At 43.9% G+C, this 24,735-nt stretch overlaps 2 protein-coding genes across 9 annotated transcripts in view; one reads left to right on the top strand and one right to left on the bottom strand.

The window, feature by feature from the left end:
• Positions 1–15,667, bottom strand: part of LOC118284916 (probable E3 ubiquitin-protein ligase HERC1) — a 40,848-nt gene extending 25,181 nt beyond the window's left edge. For 6 of the 8 annotated variants that reach the window (XM_047329438.1, XM_047329439.1, XM_047329436.1 and 3 more), the window contains exons 1-27: positions 15,294–15,667; positions 10,541–11,543; positions 9,534–9,629; positions 9,250–9,432; positions 8,464–8,676; positions 8,077–8,175; positions 7,888–7,984; positions 7,624–7,767; positions 7,374–7,501; positions 6,862–7,006; positions 6,582–6,753; positions 6,223–6,357; positions 5,898–6,063; positions 5,565–5,690; positions 4,727–4,954; positions 4,424–4,576; positions 4,128–4,260; positions 3,604–3,801; positions 3,283–3,504; positions 2,636–2,809; positions 2,322–2,436; positions 2,012–2,135; positions 1,608–1,809; positions 1,143–1,443; positions 1,016–1,061; positions 894–939; positions 186–439 (exon numbers count right to left, since the gene is read on the bottom strand). In XM_047329438.1, the coding sequence (XP_047185394.1) occupies positions 186–439; positions 894–939; positions 1,016–1,061; positions 1,143–1,443; positions 1,608–1,809; positions 2,012–2,135; positions 2,322–2,436; positions 2,636–2,809; positions 3,283–3,504; positions 3,604–3,801; positions 4,128–4,260; positions 4,424–4,576; positions 4,727–4,954; positions 5,565–5,690; positions 5,898–6,063; positions 6,223–6,357; positions 6,582–6,753; positions 6,862–7,006; positions 7,374–7,501; positions 7,624–7,767; positions 7,888–7,984; positions 8,077–8,175; positions 8,464–8,676; positions 9,250–9,432; positions 9,534–9,629; positions 10,541–11,512 (4,872 nt within the window). In that variant the 5' untranslated portion in view covers positions 11,513–11,543; positions 15,294–15,667. Of the gene's footprint in view, positions 1–185; positions 440–893; positions 940–1,015; positions 1,062–1,142; positions 1,444–1,607; positions 1,810–2,011; positions 2,136–2,321; positions 2,437–2,635; positions 2,810–3,282; positions 3,505–3,603; positions 3,802–4,127; positions 4,261–4,423; positions 4,577–4,726; positions 4,955–5,564; positions 5,691–5,897; positions 6,064–6,222; positions 6,358–6,581; positions 6,754–6,861; positions 7,007–7,373; positions 7,502–7,623; positions 7,768–7,887; positions 7,985–8,076; positions 8,176–8,463; positions 8,677–9,249; positions 9,433–9,533; positions 9,630–10,540; positions 11,544–15,293 lie in introns of those variants that run through there. The other 2 variants (XM_047329437.1, XM_047329442.1) reach the window with 2 other exon arrangements.
• A 1,230-nt stretch (positions 15,668–16,897) lies between these two features.
• Positions 16,898–19,100, top strand: esm1 (endothelial cell-specific molecule 1). The gene is made up of 3 exons (XM_035609208.2): positions 16,898–17,432; positions 17,887–18,033; positions 18,207–19,100. Exons 1-3 carry the CDS (start codon positions 16,982–16,984, stop codon positions 18,299–18,301), a joined length of 693 nt encoding a protein of 230 aa, XP_035465101.2. The 5' UTR covers positions 16,898–16,981; the 3' UTR covers positions 18,302–19,100.
• The last annotated feature ends 5,635 nt before the right edge of the window (positions 19,101–24,735 follow it).

Raw genomic sequence — 24,735 nt, forward strand, 5'->3', positions numbered from 1 at the left:
CCAATCATTTTTACCTACACACGGGCCTATGTGGCTTATAGCACCTCATTTCATTAACAATGTGTAAAACACTCAAACCCATGAGGTAAAAATTAGCTGGAGGTGCTGAAGAAGGGTCTGATTCTTCAGCAGCATTCTTTAAGTTTTGCTTGTAATATCGTATAAAAATAAATATAAATAATTACCTCAGCCCTCTGTTGCTGCTTCAGTATAGCAAAAGTGATGGCTTTCGGATCTGCCTGACTACACATCTGTCCACCCGGCAGTGTTGGTGAGAGGGATGATGAGTGGATCAGGCTTCCACATGCAAAGTGAAACACCTGGTTAAGAATTGGCAAAGTGCTGCTGCCATAGTGGGACATGGTGGCGGTCGGGCTGATGCACTGCCGCAGGCGATCCCAGGCGTCTTTCATGATGCCCAGAGAACAGAGAGGCAAGGCTGGAACAGAGAGGAGTTTGTTTCTGATGTAATATTTCAACACCTCTTACAGTGTTAATCATTCAGTGTTGACTTTGCAATGAAAAAAAAAAAATACTTGCTGTGATTTCTCTCACTAAAAAAACAAACAAGTACACACATTCTGGTCAGTGTAGGAGATTTCCAATGAGAGACTCATCCATTTTTTTTTCTTACAGTCTGAAACGATGACTGCACGTTATAATGCAGAACTAGTAATAAGTTAATTTATAAGATAATGGTTCAACATTGGAATGGAAAACATATTTACTCCCTAACGGGGCACTGGCTGCAGCCTTATTTAGAAGATAGACACAAGAGAATGGTACAGATATATTTCTATAATGGGATATTTTAATTATGAAGGACTGTAGTGTATGACATTAATAGTATAGCACATTAATTGTTGATTATAGGATTAACCTGGTACACTTACCCATCTTATTCTTGGTGGATCCCAGGGAGTTTTTGGATTGATCTGACTAAATGAGACAAGAAAAGTATATTAGCAGTGATAAGGAAGTGTAGTTGCAAATGTTGGTACTGTACAAGACCTACCTGTTTTCGACCATCAACAGCCATTGTGGAGGATTCTGTTGATTTCCTAAAAGTGGAATGGTGCGGACACTTAGTTGAGAAACAGCTCACAGAAAACAAACCAAAAACTGCCTGACACAAACTCTACCTTGCTCCAGTGTTCATAGCCTGACTGTTCTCCTGTTCGCTGGGTTCCACCCAAGCGGGCCTGACACCCAGCAGGAGGAAGAGACAGCGGGACACCACCAGATGGCAGGCGGCAGGGAAAGACGAGCTTTCCTCAGAATCTCCCTGCTTCTGCCACTGCTGCTTGGACTCTGGCTCCCTGTCCGGACTGACGGGGCTTTCCATGCTGCTGGGGAGGGTGGAAGTGCCAAAGGACTCGTACACAGTTACGTTCTGCTGTACTTGCATGGCCTCCCGGGTGGCCATGAATGATTCTAGGACCTCTGCAGAAACAGGAAAAGACACTTGAGACAACAAATGTGTTGTGATGATGACAACTTCTGTGTATGTGGTAAACACATAGTTCTGTTTGGGTCTGCCTACAAACTTGAAGTACTTTTTTAGCATTTCTGGGGTGAGGGCGGAAATAGAGATACGCCTTTCTAACCTGACAGGTACATACGACTATTTCCAAATGCATCCTCCTCCGCAACCTCCTCCTGGTTGTGGTTGGCTGTGGGAGGTGGTGCCACCTGCACCTCCCGGCTGCAGTGACCTCCTGACTGCTGCACATGATCCTTTCCCACTTGCTCCACTGAGGACCCTGGCTCTGGCCTGTCTGCATCGGGACTTTGGGGAGAGGGAGCAGTCTGCAATTCAAGCAAGCAAAAACAAAGGCAATGAAAATGTTAGATGTGCCTCAGCTGATGTCTGAGTCATTTTACACGTAGTGAAAAAAAGGATGGTGAAAGAAAATATGCCCTATGAAGAGTGATTGTAAACTTTGTAAAAATAAGTGCACTACATGTGTTTCATTGTGACATTAAAGTGGAGAAATTTCAGTAATGGTACCTGTTTGGCAGCAGCCTGCACCTGTGACTTCCTTAGAGAGTTTTTATGTGCCAACAGAGTGCTTCTGATTTTATAAACGGTTTCATAGACATCTAGCAGCATCTCACAGGGCTCATATCTGTCTCTAGATAGAGTGGATAAATGCAGTGCATAATTAGCAAGGTGTTGCAATAATAACAGTTCATTCACATCATTGCATCCTTTTAATAATGACAAAACAGATAGACCCTTATCATGGAGGTACTGTAAAAATTTTAGTCAAAATAAATGAGCGATGCATTTCATGAAACGTAATATTTGTGTTACTAACCTGTCCTGCCAACAGGCCTCGTTCTGCAGACCTGTGTGTTTCAGGAGAGCTGCCAGACTGCAGCGACAGACTGTCTGGAGCAAACAGTCACTTGAGGAGCCTCCGCTCTCCCATTCTGCTCTCACAGCAAACAACACAGCTTAAGTACAGCAAAGTCACAAACGAGGGAAAGTACATAACCTAAAAAATGATCACAGCGAGTATGATGATATTCATCAATTTTTAAAAAAATTTCAGTTCAGTTCAGCTAGTTCACTATCACCTGGATATTTACATTATAAATATTTATACAGAAAAGCAGAAATTGTTAATACCTTTGCTGTGAGCATACTCCTCCATCTTCTGCCACAGTGCACTTGCAGCTCCCCTGGAGGAGCCCAGAGCCAGTTCCAGTAAAGACCTGGTTTCCTCATTAAGACTCAGCTCTGCAAGCCTGGCATCGCTACTTCCCAGGAGCACCACCTCAGTCAGCCACGCCATGCTGGAGTCTACGGGGAAAAAGCATCGCATCAGACACACAGTGACCAGGACAAGCGGACAAGTGAAAACTACACACAAGATTGAAGAAAATGTTACTGTTTTTTACTTCAAAATTATATATTTAAGTTACTCTTCGGGGGTCCTAGTCTAAGATATATACCATTTAAAGTAAGATAAGTCAATTTGTTGCTTGTAATCCCCTTCCAAACCCCATGTCTATATCTTTACTGTCGAAAACCTAATCCAACAAAAAAAAACTTAAACATTCATCCTCACTCATAAGTAGTCTCCATCCTTTTGACTTTCTGAATTGTACTTTGTTTTTTAATAATGCAATGTAGCAAACACTGTGTTTTATTAGTTTTAACAGAATGTGGACAAAGTGTGTTGACTTTGGGATGAAACGTCACTCAGTCAGTATCTATTTGCCAAAACATTGGCACATGTGAATGCGCGAAGAGCAAGCAGTGTGTTTTACTACCCAGCTGTTCATAGTCCATCTCGAGGCCGTTCCTGAGGAGGACATTTGATAGCCAGATCTCTGATGTATTCTCCTGGAGTGAGGGTGGCGGGCCTTGCAGCATACCACCGAGGCAACGGCCGACCGCCAGCGCTACAGACCGTTCCAGGTCCAACAGCCAAACCCACATGCTCTCCTCCTCCTGTTGCTTCTGCCCAGGGCATGTGTTTCCTTCACTCTTATCTGTAGAGAAGAGACGTTTTTTTCCCCAAGAAGAATCTTCAGTGCAAAAAGGGCCATCTATTTTTTTTTAATCTGTCAGGTATCTCGAAATCCACTCACCTACACAGGTCTTCTGAGACCCCAATTCCTGTTCCTCCAGGAGGTCTGTCTCTGGCAGCAACCTGTTGAAATCATTGAGCTGCTCCAACAAGGTCAGCAAATGGCTGAGGAGGGGTTGAACTGTGCTCAGGGGGAGCAGCAGCAAGGAGTACATTACCTGGCAGAGCAGGCTGCCGGCCACCGAGTTGTACAACACCACTGGTTCAAAGGGTGAGACGAGAAAGAGGGATAAGACTCAATAACAAAGATACCTGAGGAACACAGACAGACAACTGATATAGACGAAACGTAGAAGATCAAATTAAAAATGTATTTTATCTATATGTTTTATGTGCATGTTATCAGATGAGATGAAACGTCAGCGTTGGCTGACCCACCTGCAGCATAAATGTCTGAAAAGGCCCTTACACAGATGATTAAATTTCAAAAATAACTTCCCTGATGTTTTTTATTGTCATGTTTTGTGAATAGAAGAAAGGAAAGAGTTATGATGGCATACACTTGTAGACAGCCATTATTCTTACTGTTTAGCTTCTTGATGATTTGTTTATCCAGGGAACTCTCCTTCAACAGTTTGGAGGATCTCCTGAGTGTCTCGGCAGCAGAGGGAAGCAGCAGGTAAAGATGCTCACGAAGCAGCGATACACTGCTGTCGTCCTACAGAGCAGCAGAGTCAGTGTGAAAATTAAAAAAATACCACAGAGCTCTGGGTAAAATATCAGGATCAAATATACAAGATCTATCAGCATTTAACTATTGTGCACTATTAAAAATAAAGGATGGTCCCATGTCCTGTCAATTACTACTAGCTGTAGTGTACCTCGTGGCTGGAATGGATGAAGCAATGGGCGAGCAGGTGTTTGTGAAGTCCAGACAGCAGCTGGTGGAAGTGACAGGGAGGATCAGTCTGTCCCTGGCTATCACTAGAAAGCTTCTTGTCGCTGTTTTTCTCCAACTCCCCAAATGCCCGCTCCTGTGTGAACACACGCAAAAATAAAATGCATTTGGGTGAATTAGTAGGAATGTAATGGTACCAATGTGCACCAAAATGTACACCTCAACATAAACACACTTAAAGACACAAAGTCGCACACAAACACAGCCCAGGCCCTCTGTTCCATACCGTGTAGAACCCTATGCTGAGGAGCAGGGTTCTGAGGAGAACCTCTGCTAAGTGAAGAGGGTCGTAGGCCTCAACAGAGCTGGATGAAGAGGGCGGCCGGACGACAGACACAGCCGGTGTCAGAGGGGGTCCAAGGGCTGTCACCTCCCCAAAATGACTGTAACCTAGTAGAGAAGCGACATGGCTCTGGTCTTGGAGGCTGCTGAGGACCATGTCTAGCTGAAGACGCTTTTGAAAGATACAGACGAAAGAAGAAGAGAGAAACGTCTGGTGTTTGATCATTTAAGTTTGTGGTTACCGAAAACATTTTCAGATCATATTTCAGAACTTTTAGCCCCTTACTCTGCTCCGAGACTACTTAGATCAGAAAATCAAATATCAAAAGTCCCATGGTCCAGGCTTAAAACAAAGGGGGGATCATGGTTTAGCTGCTACCCCTCAACATCAGATCAGCAGAGTCAGTGCCTGAGTTTAAAAGTCTTTTTGTATTGCATTGCTGTGAATGATGTCTTTTCTATCTTTGCACTTCATTTTGTGACGCACTTTGTAACTATGGTTTAGAAAAGGCGCTATAGATATGAAATTTATTATTATTTCTGCAGCGAAGAAACAATTGTTTTTCACAGCACAACACATTTTCACAACATTCAAGCAGTCTTCACATATCGCCTAGCAACGCTGCAAGTTGTCACTGTGATATTGACAAGCGGCCACAGCAGAAGTGTCCTTCGTCCAGCATTCATACTAACATCTTGTACAAAGACATTCATGACAAAGTGCATATAGATCACATTCTGTCATAAGTATTTTTAAAATGGTACAGAGGACCTCAACGTACCTGGCCTTTGGAGAGGACGTTCAAGCTCTGAGGGCCCTGAGGAAGGAGGGAGAGCAGCAGTTCTGTTCTTTCCCTCAGTGGAGGCAGCAGCAGAGACGCACCGATGGACAGCGTGTTCAAAACAGCCTGAGGACGGATACACATGGGGATGAAGGGTACCTTAGCATATACTGCCAGCAATGAATAAAACAAAATTAGGAAAAATAGGCTTCAAAAACACAATTCACACTTTTTTTTGACACAGTGCCTAGTTATTATATTGTTTTTTCCTCCTCCTCTCCTGTGACCATAAGTATATCATTAAAAGTATTCAGTAACCACCTTTTAGTTTACCTGTTGTATGGAGTCTGGCATGTTGGTGTCTATGAGCCTGAAGAGCAGGTTCCTGAGAGGTCTGCTCTGAGCCCCCAGAACCATGGCACCGGTTCCCCCAGCATGGGCCAAAGACAAGTGGATGGACAGCAGCTTCATGCATAGCAAGAGAAACTGATGATGGTCCCTGACGAACACATACAGAAAGCATTAGGATGGGCCAAAACATTTTTTTTTTTGCGTGTGATACTTCACTGAACAATGATTCAAACAGAAATACAAAATACAACCTTGAGGTAACTGAGTATGTTATGGAACTGATTGGAATTGTAAGGTTATTTGATACCTGTTGGATAAGAATGGGGCAGGGGGCGTGTCATTCCCAATGCCGTCACAGTAACTTTCTAAGAAGTTGCGTAGGTAGGCGAATGTACTCTCTTCCAAGTCGACACAAAAGGGCCTGTGCCAAGCCACCAGCTGCCTGGAAAAAAACAAAGAAACTTAAAGAGCTGTGCCTGCACAAATTTTGGCGGATATTCGAAAAGTTCAGAGTTTGGCAGCAAAACAGTGAACACTCAGTGGATGCATTGCAACACAGAGATTCCATTCAGATTTTTTACATTTGAGGGGAATAGATACATACATATATATATATATATATATATATATATATATACACTCTCATATATTGAGTTCAGGTTTTACCTGTCGGTTGGAACTGCAGTCCAAGCCAGGCTGTGAGAAGTGCCAGCAGTGATTTGCTGGATGGACACCCCCTCCAGACCGAGTACTTTCTTAGGTTTGGTAATAGGTGTAGAAGTGTGGCCTTGCCCGCACTGGCCCATGGTGTTGTTCCCCCAGGCATACACTTCATTCTCTGATGAAAGACGAAAAGCAAAATTTGCCATTTCTGAAAGCAAGGTTACTGCTGTATATTGATAATCATCTCATCGATCATAGTCACCAACTGTTAAAGGTATCTTACCATGGGACAGAGCCAGACAGTGGCTGTCCCCACAGGAGATATCAATGATCTTGGTGATACCCAGATCCTCTATGAACCTGGGCCTCAAAGAGGTCGTCTCAGAGGAGCCACACCCCAAACACGACCCACAGCCCCATGCAAACACCTGAGGGAGTAACATGAATAAACAAACATTTCACATCAAATGCAAATACACAATTTGGACTGGACATATCAAGTGCTGATTAAAAAGAACTAGAAGGACAAACAACAACTGGTAAGGTAATATTAGTAAGTTCCTTCAAAATAAAAGCTAGCCACCAAAGAAAATTTAAAATGAGCAGAGTTAGCATTTTAAAAGATTTTGAGTTGGATAGGATGCTTTTTTGTCAGATGATCAGTTTTAAATACTGTAAGAAAGGCATTTTGTTAAAAGCTATAGGTAGACACTTTTGGAATTCAATTTAAAACAACTGCATGTGATACAGTGAAAAATCATCTCTGACTCAAAAATGCCACATCTCACATCTCACCTGTCCCGCAGAGGTAAGAGCCAGAGATGATTGGCTGCCAGCGCACACTTTCCTGATGATGAATCCATGCAGGGCCTCTATGACCTTGGGACGATACACACGATTGGTGTCTCCATGACCTAGTTTTCCTGCAAGGATGAGTCATAGCTGAGTGACAGTATTGGTTCACAGCTGCTCAAGACATTTCTGTCATGATAGACCACAAATGATAAGTTTCTGGCACCATCTATTTTCGCACAAGAGCACATACCATTGTCTCCACCTCCAAAGGACCAGACGGTGTGTCCGTCCTGTGCCACAGCAATGGTGTGCGAGCTGCCACAGGCCACCTGACCTACACCACTGATGTCCTTCACCAGCGTCGGCATGTTTCGACTCTGGCTGTCACTGTGACCTGGTCGGGAGGGGGGGGGGGTCGGAGCACAGCATGTTGCTAACATACCAGAGGATTGAATTCACTTTGACAATGCTGAGCCAAATAAGCGCAAGCAACTTTGAGAGATATAGATTGTACCAAGTCTGCCGAAGTCCCCTTCTCCCCATGTATAAAGCTCTCCGTCATTAGTCACAGCAGCACTGTGTCTGTAGCCAGCAGACACACTAACGACAACCTGGCAGACACATGGTCATGTATAAATATGTGAAATCACCTTTTCAAAAACTACATATGAATAAATGTTGAGTGCCATGCCTGCATGCTTACTTTGCCTATCAGCGGTCCTTGTATGATTTTGGGGTATTTCTGTGTAGCGCTGTTTCCGTGGCCCAGTTTTCCATACTCTCCGTCACCCCAGCTGAACACCTGGAAGAAATATTTTTTAATTCTTTCATATTCAGTAATTGTGAAATTATATCTGCCATTTCAACTAACAAATACCTCAGGTGTGGAAGTGTAGTTATTACTCTTGTGTGGTTTGGTTACACACTCCTGCTTTAACTTTAAACTATATATATATAATATATAGTCAAATGTTACTAATTTGTATTATGAAACAGAAAGAGAAATAATAAATAAATAAAACAGTCAAAACTATTCAAACCATGGCAATCAGAGGTCACTTCAACTCCGGCAGTCATTTCACCTTCTTACCTCTCCCTCTACAGTGATGGCCAGTGTGTGACCATCAGAGCCCTTGGAGGATGACACTTTCTTCATGTTCCTATGCGGCTCCAGCACCAGTTTCTTGGGCATGGACTGATTATTCGAGTCCCCCAGGCCCAGACGGCCGTAGCTGCCTTTTCCACATGCTTTCACTGAACCATCGGCAGACACCGAGAACGTACAGTACTGACCCGCTTCAATCTAAAAGCGTAGTGCAAGAACAATAAATGATGAGATGTAATGAGATATAATGTGGAAGTGAAACATTTATTTAAAAAATCTCTAGAGGTAGACAGAACAAATTGCAGCGATTCCTGTGTATGTGGCATAATGTGATTCACTGTATAATGCAACTAGGACTGAAATTCAAATGGATCTGAATGGAAATGGCACAAAAAGTCAATGATGTACATTTGCTTTTGCTACAAGTAAAAAATAAATAAATAAATAATAAAAAATAAACTTTGTATGACCTAAACATTTCATTGGTAGTTACAAAATATATATGAGCGAGATTGCACTTTTAAATGATGAAGGAAGAACAAAAAGAATGAACTTATATTATAGTAAGTATAAAACTGTTAAAAGAGTTCAAAATAGTTATTTAACTCGTCAGTTGAACAATTATTTTGATATTGGATATTCTAAACAGTAATGATTTAATATTAATAATGGTAATGAATAAGTATTTTTAAAAATGTAAGTAAACCTGTAAAACGGGAATAATGTGATACTGGAGGTTAAGTGTTAGTCCTGTCCTTATGGCAGCCGTACCATTTGGGCATCACTGAAGCCCTGCGTCAGTTTTGGCAGCAGGATCTTCTCCAGAGTTCCCTCTGCCAGCTGATGGCTGCTGTTGCTGCCCCACACGTACACCAGGACTGCATCGCTCTCTGAACCAGGAGAGGCGGCATCAGTGCTGCAGGAGCAGAGGCAGTAGGATGCCAGGTTACAAATCTGCCAAAGGGGAAGAAAAGGTGAGGTTCTTTAAATCGGCAACAGTGGCAAGTTTCAATAGCATCTATATATGTTACACTTTGTGACTGCAATCACCTTACCTCCTCAAAGAGGCAGAGAGCTGCCTGGGAGAGCCGACAAAGTCCATCTGCATCCTTCTTCAGCACCTGAGTGTTGACAGAGTCTCCACGGAAACCCTGAAAAAGAAATCATGTTTAGCCTTCAACATAGTATTTTTAATACTGTATGGCTCAGTGTGTGTACACACTATATTGGTTTGGATTTAAGCTAAATCAATTATTTTCTAGGTACTCATTTTCTAAACCAGGGGTTTTAGAGAGAGAAATAATACAGCTCTTTCCCAAAAAAAAGTGACATATGACTGCAGGATCAGGTAGAGAGTGAAATCAAGAATGACAAGGCTGCAATGACACTGTCTTACTATAGTGGGGATACTAGTAAGTGGAGAGAGCTGCTGCTTTCCCCATTTTCTTCTCACCATAAACAGAAACTAAATTGCACCTAAAGGTGTGTGATCTCTCAGGTCTGTTTTTTAGTTTAAATGTGGGATTTGCCTGCAAACCTTCCAGTTTGTCATCTGAAAATCATGCACGGTATCAATACGGCTTTTGGCAAAACCCAAACCCTGACTGTAATTTGTGTAGGAATATTGCAAAGCTGATTAGCCAGCTAAAGGATGACTCAATATGGATTTCTAAAGAGGACAGGAATGACTGACTCAGGCTTAATCCTTATCTGCACAATAAACGCATGACTCCCGAGCTTCAAATGAGAGTATTCAAATAAAAAGAACAGTCTACAGCAGAGATGGACTGAGGAGCCATTTTCCATCCTAACAGGCTATGGGCTGTTAGGTTGAAAAATGAAAGTTGAGAAGAACTAACCACTACTGCCACTGGGAATAGATTTGTGTAGAAATTATAAATTTCTAAAAATGAATAAAACCATCCAATTTCCTTTCTCCTTATGTCAAGACAGAGGAATTTAAAATTACACGGGTAGCTTGATAAACCAATGTCCTTCGTATTAACGGTAAAAAGAAAAGTAAAAGGTAGATTATTCAAAAACAAAAATCAATGTGACATACCGAATATTGCCTCATTTGGAAGAGAGTGTGATGGATGGCATCAAAGCCGACACCAGCTGCCTGCTGCGAGCTCAGTGAGGAGGAGGAAGACAGTGTAGGGGTGCAGGAGGACATAGAAGCAGCCAAGGCTACTTCCACCCACTCCAGCAGAAACTTCAGAGAGCCTCGCTGCATGGCCAGGCCGAGGAGTAGCTCCAGCGCTAGCCTCCGACCAGTGGGGTCTGCCCCACCGGTCCCGCTGCTCACTGACGTCTTCTTGAGGAAGTCAGCCACCTGTGCCAGACAGTCCAGCCCCACGGACGGGATCTTATTCTCATTGGCCAGAGAGAGCGGTGGCAGCGAGGCGAGCACCGAGGACGCCGTGGCGAGCACGTCGTTGCAGAGCACCGACTCGGGATGCACGGACGCTGCATATCGCCAGTTCTGCTGCAGTAGTGAGAAGAGCAGACTCAAACCTGTCCTCACACCCATCTCTATCAGGACGTCCGTGCCCGACTTGACTTTGGACGCTCCCCCCGGCAGGCGAGGCTCTGAGGCCAGCTCAAGCTGCCCACATTCGGCCCCGCTGTCAGTGGACTGGGAGGGCAGCTGCACGCGGAATTTATCGTGGTATTTGCTGTGGAGTGCGTAGTAGATCCTCTGGAGGACCACCAGCCTGTGGTGGAGGCCCAAGGTGTAGGAGGTCTGCGTCAGCATGCGGTGAGCCAGCCATCGCTGGCTGTGAAGTAGTGATGACAGGTACTCTTCCTTCTCCGCGGAGGCACTGGACTCGCACTCGAAGTCTGGCAGGCGTGGACCCACGAGCTCCTGGACGGGCTGGGCCAGAGTCACCACTTCCTTGTTGTGGAGGAGCCTACTGTAGAGCGCCGCAGCTCTGTGCCTCCTGGCCGTCTGGCCGCTGTCCTCGGCTGCCCAGGAGCTGTTGAAGTGCTCCTGCCACTTGAGCAACACATGGGTCTGACAAGGCACCATGTCTGAGCATTATATATACGATAATGTGCACCTGAACAAAAGAGAAGGGGAACACGGTTAGATTAGGTTAGCAGATGGGGCCCACACATCTGTACCTCACATTGAAATGACACTTTTATCACGGCCGTTGATTTACAGTCAATAGCCAATAACCTCCGAGAAGGTGTCAGGTTTCTCCCTCGTGTTGGCCCTTTTCCAACAGACAGCGTCTTCGCCACAGTCCCACAGGGTATCGCTGAAATAGGTCAGCTCACCCTATGATTGCTTCTAACCCACCGGCACCAATGAGAGGACTTTTGTCTCACAGGCGCTTCCAATATAATATAAAGACACGTGTTCTGTCTATCTTCGTGCATGTCAAAGAATGAAACCTGCTTTGAGAGATTAGGCACATGGTTGATAATAATCTGCCCCCCCTCCTGTAAATTCATTCCTACTCTCCGTCTCAGTCAGTATGTTGATGCTCTGACATAGAATCCCCTGCAAAGAGCACCAAGGCTCCACTGAACCCCGAGTCTGCCCGACTGCATTTTTGTCAGCTTTCCAAACAAATAAAGAGGAAGCCTGTTGTTGTTGTCGTTGTTGTTGCGTGATCATTTGGGACGTGGAAGTTTGTCCAGCTTGTATTTGAGTTGATCATGTATTGTGTAGGTTTGTAAACAGGTCTGAAGCCCATATAATCCCCTCATTAAGGTTAAAAATGTCACAGAATGACTGCCACAATATTGGGGGTCAACATTAATAGTTTAGTGGGTCATTTCAAGGAGATATCAGTTGACAATACATTCCCATGAAATTATTTAACCCTTCCAATTTTACAATATATAAAATTGTTAATCTGTTGCCATTCCCGTCAAGCAACACACAACGTTGTGAGTAAAACCAACCAGCGAAATCGGCTGCCGGTGTGTAGAATAGAATTCCCCACCCTTTTCGGCTCATGGCTGAGACTCTTGCCATTATTGAAACATACAGAAAAACATGAACTGGTGCGAGTGAGGGAATGCTGCTCACGGCCTGCTAAACATGTGAGCATGGCACTTTGTACAGTCACAGAGCCTCATCTCTCTCTCTCGCCTTGCCTGAGGCCTGTGGGGCTATACGGTTTCCACTCTGGCCAAAAATAACAGCAAGCATTGACATAGTAACAGGCTCTTCGTTTTAGACAACCTACGAGCGAGGAGCAACCACCAGCAACATCAGGCACAACCATCACCGTCTACAATTCATGTGAGGTTCAGGACACCTCTTGAGTATGACTCTCTTCCTCCTTCAGTGGATCCATTTAAAATATGCACACACCATGTAAGGCCATGTCTCTGTGTACACTCTGTTCGTGTTTCTTTTTAGCATGAAGTGTATTTGGAGAGTTGTCTTCTGTCTATTTAAAAAAATGGGATTTAACGCTGACTGCTAGTAATAGTATTTCTGCGTCGTGTTACTTTGTTCTGCTAGCTACAGTTGTGTGCATTTTACTTGCTAGATTTGTGTTGTTTGTGTCCTTCTTCTATACCAAGTGTTTGTTAATTAGTGAGTAACTGTCAATGTTCATTCCAAATCTTGATAATCTTCAATTGAATTGATGCAATGATCAAAGGATCAAAAGCTCACACGCTCCTGTGATCTGGGATCTCATCGCACCTAACAGTTCGTGAATCCTCTCAGGATCCCATCTTTTGAATTAAGCCAGACTCAGACACATACATACAGAAACTGTGATGGACTTTGCATTGGCATGCTGAAGTGCATCTAGATAAACAGTCTAAACACTAGACCTGGACTCCACATCACTCCTCTGTCTGCACTCTCACCAGAGCACAAATCTAGTGTCCTGATCCGAGACCCTGAAACGACACCTGCCACACCTATTGAACCACAATACACACTAGCACACACACACCAACAACAGTTTATATGACTTTTCACTAGTTAGAGACTATCAAAATAAAAATAACATAAAATAAACACGTGGGCTCATGTTAAGACCCGAAAGGCTTATGATAAAACTGATAGCTTTCAAAGTTAAAAAACAAAAACAATAACAGTGACTGACATTCAGAGCATGCATACAAAGCTACGTCAACGCGTCTTCTTTTTCCAACACTATGTCACAACACTGACGGCTGGTTGGGATCAGCTGCAGTGACACAATCTCCTAATTAGACCCCGATGCTGAACGAAAAAACATGAGTGACACTATTGAGGAAGGATCTCAATCCAAAAGTCTTAATTCTAACTGAGATTTCAATTAACTTCCTGCATCAACTGCTCTGGAAATAAGTCTCCAAGGAGGTTGTGTTGTCACCTGTCTGTCTGTCTGTCTGTCTGTCTGTCTGTCTGTCTGTCTGTCTCTTTATTTGCCGGCCGGAGTGCTGAACCGATTTGGACCACACTTGGTGGAGCGATCAGGCATGGGTCATGGGGGAATCCATTACTTTTTTTAATCAATTTGCCAGATATCTTTGTTGTTTTTTTCAACATTTTCTTCCATTGCTCAAAAAATAACGTATTGAGCTTGTACAGTGCAGACTATCAGACTATTTCCTCTTTCCTTTCCTTCTTTTTTTCCTTTATAAGAGCCGGACAGATGTGTAGGACTGTTTGCCCTTGGCAGGGGTATGCGCTCTAGTGAGCGAGTTCTAGTTTAAATGTTTACCATTATTAATCATTTAAGTAATAAAACATTAGAATATTAGAATAGTGGAAAAATGCCCATCAGCATCTCCAAGAGCCCATGGTGACATCTTGAAATGTCACCATTTACTTATCTCATACAACTAACCGTCCAAACACAAAAGATTTTTGAATAATGTGCAACGAGTAAAGCAGCACACCACCCAGGGTCATGGTGAACTAATGACACTGAGTAGATACAGATTGTCAGGCCGTGACTGCATTTCTTTCTGCAGGATAGCAGTAGTCTGCACAAGAGTGAGCTCTGTATCTCCATATGAAATCCATCCTCCTTCACTTTGCGAGGAGCCAGCCCAAAACGATGCGTGTCCCCGGGGCCCTGTTCCAGCCGGTGACTCTCTCTGGGCCCTGATGGGAAAAGACCTCGCCTAGTGAAGAGTTTCACGTGAACCCTCCTCTGACTTCACGGGACTTGTGACGTCTCCAGGACTGAGCTGGAGGAAGTTGACGTTCGGGCTGCTGTTGCCTTGACAACCACCATCGGTATTTAGACAATGGATGGCTTGAAGGATTATTGATGTAGGCGATATGAAAGGTTATTGACCTAGTGTCTGACAGCAGCCTGATGGTCTTAAGCTGGGGGGGGGGGCATACTATTACACTGCATTGTGGGAAATGTTTTAACAAGTTAAAGGCCTAATGCGTGAGCTGACAGCATCGTCCAATTTATTTACGATGGACCACATTGCTCTCGTTGCTATGTGGCCGCTCACTTTGAGGCGCCTGTCAACGCTTTGTGGCGCTAAACTCTCCGCGGCAACACACACACACACACACACACACACACACACACACGACGAAGTACGTGACTTGGACGCGCAGCCTCCGCCACTGTCAGTCACAAACACCGGCAACGTCATTGTGCATCTGCGGTGACAGCGGAGCTAACGGTGGCTGCAGTGCAGCAGCAGCAGCAGCAGCAGCAGCAGCAGCAGCAGCAGCAGCAGCAGCTAGTCTGCTCCGCGGCTGTCAGGGGCGACCGAGCCCCTCCGCCGGGCTCCGCTCGCGGCCAAACGCGTGAGCGTCGCGGTAGAACACATGTCGACCCGACGGCTGTTGCGCGATTTCAAACACACACGAGAGTTACCTTGACAGCAAACACCCGCCGACAAGCAGGTTTGCGCTACCTGTCCCGTCCCAGTGAGGTCTCCCTCGGACGTAAATATCACATCAACCTTCTCCGCTTCCCTCCTCTTCTTCGTCTGCTTGAGTCCAAGTGGGCCGGCGACCGCCGCTGGAGGAGCTCACTACCGCCACCCGGTGTCACGGAGTGAGAGGGCTGGCATCATCATCACCATCATCATCACCATCAGCATGTTTATGCTTTTATTTTCCTTCTGTTCTCCGTCCACACTGTGTGTGCGTGTGTGTGCGTGTGTGCGTGTGTGTTGAATCAGGGTTATGTACTTATTGCAGTCAGTCTAGTCAGTTTTCCTATTTATTGCTCTGCAGCCCAATGTTGAACAGCTGCTAAGATGGTTTTCATTGTTCCCTAACACAATAACAATAAAGATCTATCTGTCTATCTGTGTGTGTGTGTGTGTGTGTGTGTGTGTGTGTGTGTGTGTGTGTGTGTGTGTGTGTTGTTCTAACTCAACATGTAGACACTGACTGCACTATGAAATCTCACCCTGCATGAGTTTCTTTCCCCCCCCTGGTGTATGTGAGTGCAGGTGCAGCTGAGTGATTGTGTGACTGGGCTTGGCTGTATTTGTGCATGGGGATCTGTGTGTGTGTGTGTGTGTGTGTGTGTGTGTGTGTGTGTGTGTGTGTGTGTGTGTGTTTAGACAAACTATTGCCAGAAAACAACATAGTGAGAGATGCCAGTCTTGACCTCTGACATTCATATATCTGTGGCCAATGACAGCAGTCTAAGTATTGGCTAATGGGCTACTAGCACAACCACGTCCAGGTTCTACTTTGTAGTGCTCAACTGTTTCCGGTCTGGCGATGTTTCGATAGGTAATCGGTAACAAAGTGTCTGCTTCAGACCTTCGTGTGAGAGGTGACGGAGAAATTAAAACTTAGCACGCCATTCTTTTTCGTTGACGCCGAAAAAAAGTGGGACACAGCAGTGCTCTGAGTACTTCTGCATCTGTTTTGAAAAATCCCCTCTTTGGACATTTTCCTCGTGACAAAACTCGGAATGAAGTAGTGAGTAAACACGGTAACGGTAAACAGACCGGAAACAGAGGAGCAGCATTATTTTGAAACGGAATTACGTCACAAAGGCTAGTGCATGTAGTCCACTAACACCAAACTGGAGCTACCAGTCTATTAAACTATGGGTCCTCAAGTGGGTTTTCTAGGCTGGTGGGGGGTTTAGGTTGGAGGGGGGCCCCAATATTATATGCTTTAACGGGGCCCCAAATCTCTGGCAGCCCCACTGCTTTCATCTGGGGGGGGGGGGGCTATTTGATCTTCTTGGGGTTAAACATTGTCAATATGATTTCCTGTGTTGTGACTGAAAAGAGTATTAAAAGATTTCTTCATATCCTGCCCCGTCACGACTAACGTGTGAGAATTCGAGGCTCCGTCACTCACACAAAAACAAACCAAGGATAACTCGTGACATCAGGGTCACACGGTTTTCAATTCCTGGATGGCGGTCCAGAGGCAATCCCACTTCCAAGCCGGATCTCTAAAAAAAAAAAAAGGGATGGGGGGGCGCTGACTGGCAAACGGGGACGACAAAACACCGGAATGAGGAAATTGCCGAGGGGGCAAGCCATGTGCGAAACAAAAGTTGTCCATCGCTAATAACCGCGCAACCTGATGCGCCCACAGGTCACTCCGCTCCAGTCTGCCGGAGGCGACGCGCTCCTCCGTGTCCTCCCGACCAGCCGCTCGCCACAAGCCGAGCCGAGCCGGGACGCCCCCCGCCCGCCCGCCCCTCCCTCCCTCCCTCCGCGCCCAGTGATGTCTGTTCTCCTCCTCGCGGTGCTCTCCTCGCTCCTGGTGCGGGACGCCGCGGCGTGGGGCGCCAACGTCAAGTACGCGGTGAACTGCCCCGACAGATGCAGCGCGGGGCGCTGCGGCGGCACGCTGCGGTGCGCGCGCACGGTGCTGGACGACTGCGGCTGCTGCCAGGTCTGCGCGGCCGGCAGAGGGGAGCACTGCTACCGCACGGTGTCGGGCATGCACGGGGTGAAGTGCGGACCGGGCTTGTTCTGCGAGTTCTACAAAGACGAGGACGACTACGGAGACGAGTACGGGATCTGCCGAGGTGCGTCCGCGGCCAGCGGCCCGTTGTCGCTCGATGATGCGTGGTGCATTTGGGATGGGAGGGATGAATCCGCTGCGCCAGGATCCCGTTACGTTATTTTATGGCAACAATAAAGGGCACCGTGTGCAATATGACCAGCGCTTGTGGAGGCACAGGTGCAGACCTGTGCTTCCTTGCTTCAAACATGAAAAAAAAAAAAGAAGATGTTTGCCCATTAATATTTCTATCGTCGGAGGCTTTAAGTCAAATGACACGAGTGATTGATGCTGCTGATCACTGATCAGTTAACCACTGATTCTAATATTGACTGTGGCTATGAATCAGTGGCACTCACTAACTTAGAAGTGTGGAGTGTTACTCTGAGCCATTCATGTACATGAATACTTTTGTCCCCCCCCTGCTTCTTCTTTGGGTTTATTTTTGTAAGTAATGTGTTTTTTTTGTGTCTTTGAAGACTGTCTCTATGGAACCTATGGGGTGGAGTGCCGCAAGACATGCAACTGCAAAGGAGGCATCTGTGACAGGGAGACAGGAGCTTGTCTCCCTGTCTCACAACTCTTCGGCAAAATCGCCAGCAATCTCAGGACCGAGCCACAAGCAGGTGAAAAAAACAACAACAGCAAGTCCATTCACACAGTTTTTTGTTTCAGAAGTTTGTATTGTTAGTCATTCCCAGTGGGCTAGTAGTAGCCAAATGTCTCACCAAAAAAAACAAACCATGTGGTTTGTCAAATTGCACATGAATTAATGGGTTGTTTTCCCTGGTATTGTCAGGGGGAGAGGTGGGCTCAGGAGAGGTCAGCGAGGCCCAGCACAGAGGCCAACACACGGACAGATCCACTGCCCCAAAGAGGCTCAACCCTCGCTGACAAGTGCCGACGAGACTGAATCTGTTCAGAGTAAATGTAGCATTAACTTATAAATGATCTGAAAGATATATTTTATTATGGTAAGTGGTAAACAGGCCTCTTCTCTCTTTTTTTTTTACAACAAGTTTTATTTGTTTTTGTTTTTTGGTCTTTGTTTGACCCCCATCACCTTTTCTAATGAAATATGGAGAATATGTTATGATCTTCAAAGCCTTTATCTCTCTTATTGCTATTTGTCTGTTTTTGTTAAAGTGGTCCAGTTCCCACTATTGCTTCAGCGCAGAGCTGACACGGTCATTATGTGTGCCTTCATACATTATTGACTGATGATGAAGTGAGAGTTAGTGTCACAACAAAGGGACACGCATTCATTTTCAAACTGGATACAGCAATATTTTTGAAGTTCTAATATGATTATACTTAATTTCTATTGTATATATGAAAAACAGACATGGGAAAATATCACATATATAAATTACACCAGCCACTGTAAAGAATGCTCTTACAATTAAACCAAAGTTATCACTGACTGCTGTCATTTGATTTCCAATGCTTATCAATTTAAATGTATCCATGCATACTTTTATAAAGCAACTGCATCATCTGAAAAACATGACATTGTGAGCAAACATTAATCGGATCATATCGGATATCAGTTTAAGTATAGTGTGACTTTAATATCTGTGGCTAAACAAAGTGCTGTATGTGTCAAAGGATTTGTACAAAATATTACGTTAAGTGCATTCAGTAAATAAAAAGTGTAAAGTAAAATATTAAAATATATGATACTATCACAGCATCATGTCTCCATGTTTCTGTTAGCTCTACACATCTGGATTTGGACAGTTTAAAACCTCCCAAACTGTGATCTTTCAGATTTTCAATGAAGCTCATACCTGGGCTGGGAGGGGCGGGTCTCCTCTAAAAATCATGAAATACTGAGAGATTAAAGTGTTGTCTTGGCTCTACACTTCACTTTACTGTCATGATGCCAAGATACAGGATCACCAATCACCACTCTCTGCACTCACGGATTGTACTATGTTGGTGAGGGGTTACCTGTATTCCACTTGACAAAGCCAAGCCATAGGGGAGGTTTATTTGTTTTTGTTCATAACTGAAAAATTAAGATTATTATAATTTGTAGGATAACATCATCAGCAGTGGGTACTTCAGTTCCGACCGGGTGAGTGTATTCAGAGAGTGGAAGTTCCGACCAATGCTGGAATAACAGCTCCCTCTTAAACAACCTTGAGACTGGCGTGTTTGGCTGGTCCATAACTCAAGTCTAGGAAAATGCTGGCTGACTTTGACCGAGAGAAGAATTTGTGTTCGCACTTCGCGCAGCATTTCTGGACGAGTTTCTCAGGGTGGCATTTATTTAAAGGAGGATGAAAAAAATTGAAGAAATTCTACGAAGTCTGGACAGAGACGTATTCTTGTTTCCCAGCAAGCCTTGACTCTTGCATTTTTGGAATGCTGTCTTTTTCTCAGCTTCCACAAATGTCAAAGTTTTCCCCGTTCCCATGCGGAAAACATCTCGGCCGTGGAAAAGAAATACTTTTTACCACCAACAGAATAAGAACTGAAGAGTAAAGACAGAGTTTACAGGCTTCACAAAACACACTATGATCCATGAGAGAGAACTTGAAGAAGTCTCTCTCTTGGAGAACTTTCTAAACTCAGCTTTGACAGTATCGCTGTACTGCAACAGACGAGGATCTAAGAATGAGCCGAGAAGGACACAGACTTTTGAAAAAAGGCATGAATCAAAATTATGTAGAATTTGAAAGAATGCTCAAGGTGTTTTTCCGATGAATGCATGTAAAAGAATTTCCTTCCTGGAGGAAAAAAAAACCATGAATGTGTTCTAGCTCTTCTGTCTTTCTTGAGAATACAGTGGAACAGAACTGAATCATTTATCACCGGCTACATATCTTCACTGTGTGAGTCAGTGACATGCCAGTATTCAGAGCTACTTTGTCCAAGAGTAAGATAGGTAGTATAAAGAAAGGATCTGTTTCCCAGAAATGTTTCCCAGAAGTCTTCAAATCATTTGTCTTTGACATATGAAACAAGGAGGTTTCATGTGAATGTAAATGTGCTAACCAGCAAATGATATTGAATCACACTAACTATATTAATCAATGATGCATTATATTGATTATACATTGAGTTTTGATCATCATGAATCTTTCTGTAACACAATTTCTTGGTGTATGATAAAAATATGGACATTTTAAAGTTTACCCCTTTTTTAACAGTAGAAAAACGAAATGTACTCACCAATATATTGGCCCGTGAAAAACCGACCACAATATATATTTTTTTAATTTTCTTTGTCTTTCTGATGTGGAAACTAAAGGGGCTGAAGGGATACCTTGAATCATTTATGATCAGACATGCTTTTTCTCTCTATTCAGCAGGCATTATTGAAAAACAAAAGATCTAATGGAGTTTGTTTTTTTTAACTAATCATATCACACATCTTGGACAAAATTTCCAAAATAATCCCGTCCCAGCTAAAAATAACTCTTACTAGCCTCACCTCTGAATGTTTTCCAGTATTCAGCTTGTTTATTTCCTGTGCTTCCTGACACCTGTGAAAATGTCCCTTCTTCCTGTTGTTGTTGTGTCTGTCCCGGACCGGAATTCAAAAGCCAGTTTCTTTTTCAAGTGACACTCCAAAGGCCTGGAATTTCGTCAGTGACACACAACCGCAAAGGCCTTATCCTCCTGTCGGGAGTCAGAAGAGGAAACTTCCTGTACAACTTAATCAAATTATTTATTTAAATGAAAGCTCGACACCAAAACACCCGTCCACAAACATGCTGTCCCTGAGAAGACAATTAAAATATGTACTTGGAAATAAGATCAATGTGAGGGAGAGAAAAAAAGTAATTCTATTCTATAAAACTATGATTTACATTGTAGTTTGAAGTAATTTTTTTCTTCCATTAAAAAAAGTGTGAATCGAACAATAAAAAATAGAAATGTCAAAAGACGGATGACACGTATATTTGTATGAAATTTACAAAAGCAGCAGGATCAAGGATCAATATCAGCGGGCAGGCTTTTTTGGTTATTTTGTCATGTTGCTATTCAAACCAGATCCTTAATGAATATTGATGCATGTGCTGTGTGATCACATAACTGGCATTAGGATAAAGTTCCTTTAAAATAAATGAATTCACTAGAGGAATGCAGCCGAGAACATCCCTTCAATCCAAGGACAAAGTGACACGTACATGCACGGATGCCCACACACACGCACACACACACACACACACACACACACACACACACACACACACACACACACGGAATGACACAGGTATGGGAGCAGTGTGGAGTGTTCTCAGTGCTCCAATGTTCCTCTCATTCCCCTGAGAACCGACAGGCAGAGGCCTCGCAACCAAACAAAGGACCCTGGAAAATAACAGGAAAGCGTTGGTGAGAAATACCCTTTATCTGACTCCCCGAGCACGTCACTGTTGCCTCTGCAGACAACAAAGGTGCGTGAACGGAGTAGTAAATAACACTGATTTACTGCAAATAGATGTTCTGGTATTTACAGTTTGGCCCTGCCTCAACAGGTTGTTTATTGTAGCTGTAGAATGACAGGGCTTATTGGAGACAACACATAAACACATGCACGCAGGGAAACGAAGCGAGCCCAATTGATTACGTTGATAGCAGGGGCTTCTGAAAAGTAACAAGGCGCCTTTTAGCTCACACACACCGTGACGTCGCTTGATTTTAATTATGGAACCCAGTCCTTCAGGGGGCGCCTTCATCCCAGAGTTTCCGCTACTTTTCTTTTCCACCTTTTTTTTTTTTTTAAGGTTCTCAAGAACATTCTGCAGTAAAAGGGGCAAACAAGCAGCCGGAGCCTTGACCTCAGCGACCTCACAAGACCGCTGACCTTCAGCAGGGATTGTCTTTTTCTTAGCATTGTGACATCAGAAGAAACATTTTCCAAATAGATTTATCGTCAATACTGGCTGAGCCCACAGGTTTATGGAACTTTTTTCAGTTTTGTTTTTTTTTGACTGTCTCTTCATGAATGGTCCTTGTTACTTGTCCTACTTACTTGTTAAGGTTTTTTTTGTAAATTACATTGTGGACGTCGTGATTAGTTGGAGTCTGGTTTTTCAAATTTCTTTTCACTCATTCTGATTTTGTCCATTTTTTTCTGCTTTTCTCTCCCTGCATCAGAAATACTCTCAGTACAACTCCCGGGACGACACACTCACACTGAGTGTGTGGCCTCCTCACACTCTCAGAACCGCCTCGGATCGTTGGGGCCCCGAAATGTTCATTCCGGTCCACGTGGCATGACTGCAGAACTTAATTTCTGCAGCTTCACATTCATGGTGCCAATCTCCCTGTTCTACCACATACCCAAAGGCGTTCTGTTGGATTCACACGCGGTGACTGTTGAGGCCTTGCAAGTTGATTGAACTCATCGTGCATGTGCATAAAACCAGCAAGAGGCGACTTTTGATTTGTCGAGGTGATTCTTGATGCAGTGATCTGTAAGTGTTCATCATGTTATGGTAAGACAAAGCTTTTGGAGCTGTGAACGACATCACCCACCGAGTCCAGATAGCAGGAACAGTCATTTCCAAGTGGCTTACTTTGGTGTGACACATGGACCTCTGGTGGCTCCTTGATGGTATTGTATCTTATAGTTACTTTGCATTTGTTTTATTCCACTTTGTCCTGAAGCTCTGACAATTCTTCCAGTATGATATTTTCCTTTGTTTGTATTCATTCAGGTTGAGGTGTCTGTTTGTGATGAATCTGATAAGAATTTTATAGCATTCGACCATGACTAACCACAGCCTACTGTCACAGTGCGTGCATCAAATACAAATAATCTCTTCAAATAATATACTAATGAGACGATGAGAACTGTAAAGATGAAGAGAAGAGGCAAGATTGTTACATCTCCTACACATAAAACTTTTAAATGTCACCACCAGGGTGCAACATTGTATCAAGGAAAACGATGAGGTGGGATCTTTGGTGTAGAGGAACGCAAACTCTGCTGTCTTTGAGCAATAGTTCAACATGTATAGACTATGTATAAATAAGATCAAAATAAAACTGAAGAAAAATAAAAAATCTGAAGTATCCCAACGATAGTTGTGGGTAGTCAATGTACCACAGAATCAAAAATCATGACCTATGTTCAGAAATGTTGTAATGTAATGTCTAAGCTGAATAAATAATCAAGAAATAGCAAGTATAGTATAGGTAGTATAGTGATAAGAGAGACAGAGTGTGTGCGTGCGTGTGTGTGTGTGTGTGTGTTGACCTTTCAAAGCAACTGTCAGCAAGTTAAAATAAGGAAATAAAACCTCAAAATGTGACTTTCAGTGACGCTTACAGAAACTGTGGGTCATGATCAGCACTCGGCCGCCCATCCCCCAACCATCACCTCTCTGGATATTAAACCGGCCACTCGGAGGCAGCAGAAACATATCAGCATATCTTAAGTTGATGTAAGTGAATTTGTTAGCAAACATTTGGTTATTGACACATCCATCAGACATAAAGCAACAGTTGCATTCATTTTCCTGGAAGTCCTGCTTGATTAATCTAAATCCAATAATTACCAACTCAGATTTTGTATCGACCCAAACAGAGACCAAAAAAGAGCCCGTCTGCTGTACGTATTAGCCGTTACCACTTTCCTTACTGTTGATATTCACTCTGCTTTAACAAAGCCTTCAATAAAACTCTCAAGTGGAAGTCTACTGCCCTTCTCTGCTTTTTACAGCCTGACCAACAGAGGTCATGCACACACTCAGGCACACTGAGCAAAGAGCTACTGCTTTTATTCACAGTATCAGCGTTGTGCCGTGCAGCACACTAGGACTATCCATCATTCACCTACACTCATAAGTGCAGAGCAGCAACAGGGTCAAGAGTGAATGTTACTTTGCCGTATAACATTGATAGAAGCGCCAAAATCATATAATCAGAATAACCGTGTCACCTCAGGCCACTGGAAGAGGCTTCTTTTTTTTTGCCCCCCAAAGATGTTCATCATCTGTCCAGAAGTCACCAACTGTCGAAATCCTCTGACTCAAAGGCCATGAGAACAGCAGACCCATTGAGAATATTTGGATTCCCAGCGCGAAGATTCATCCATTCTAATCGTATGAGTTGTCTCCTACCAGACACAGTCCCCGCACAGTGTCCCATGGGAGTAGATGCAAGCCTCAGTTTGTTTACAGATGGCCACTTCTTACGTCACAAGGTCACAGTGTTTCATGTTCAGCATTCCACGTCCTACAGATATAATAGAAACATGCTGAAGGATGGCTGTGGACAGATGGCTCAGAGCCTATGCTGTCGTCTGTTGCCCCGACTTTTCATTTAATCTTCACTTATGGTTGGATAGTTTAATTCAGGGTGTAAGT

Source organism: Scophthalmus maximus, chromosome 20, assembly GCF_022379125.1.
Source record: "Scophthalmus maximus strain ysfricsl-2021 chromosome 20, ASM2237912v1, whole genome shotgun sequence".
Taxonomy (NCBI): Eukaryota; Metazoa; Chordata; class Actinopteri; order Pleuronectiformes; family Scophthalmidae; genus Scophthalmus; species Scophthalmus maximus.

Bases quoted from the DNA above. Each gene is read 5' to 3' on its own strand.
- esm1 (XM_035609208.2), top strand. From the start codon at position 16,982: ATGCGCCCACAGGTCACTCCGCTCCAGTCTGCCGGAGGCGACGCGCTC. The intron at 17,433-17,886 runs GTGCGTCCGCGG...GTGTCTTTGAAG, and splicing joins CGAGTACGGGATCTGCCGAG to ACTGTCTCTATGGAACCTAT. The intron at 18,034-18,206 runs GTGAAAAAAACA...TGGTATTGTCAG, and splicing joins CAGGACCGAGCCACAAGCAG to GGGGAGAGGTGGGCTCAGGA.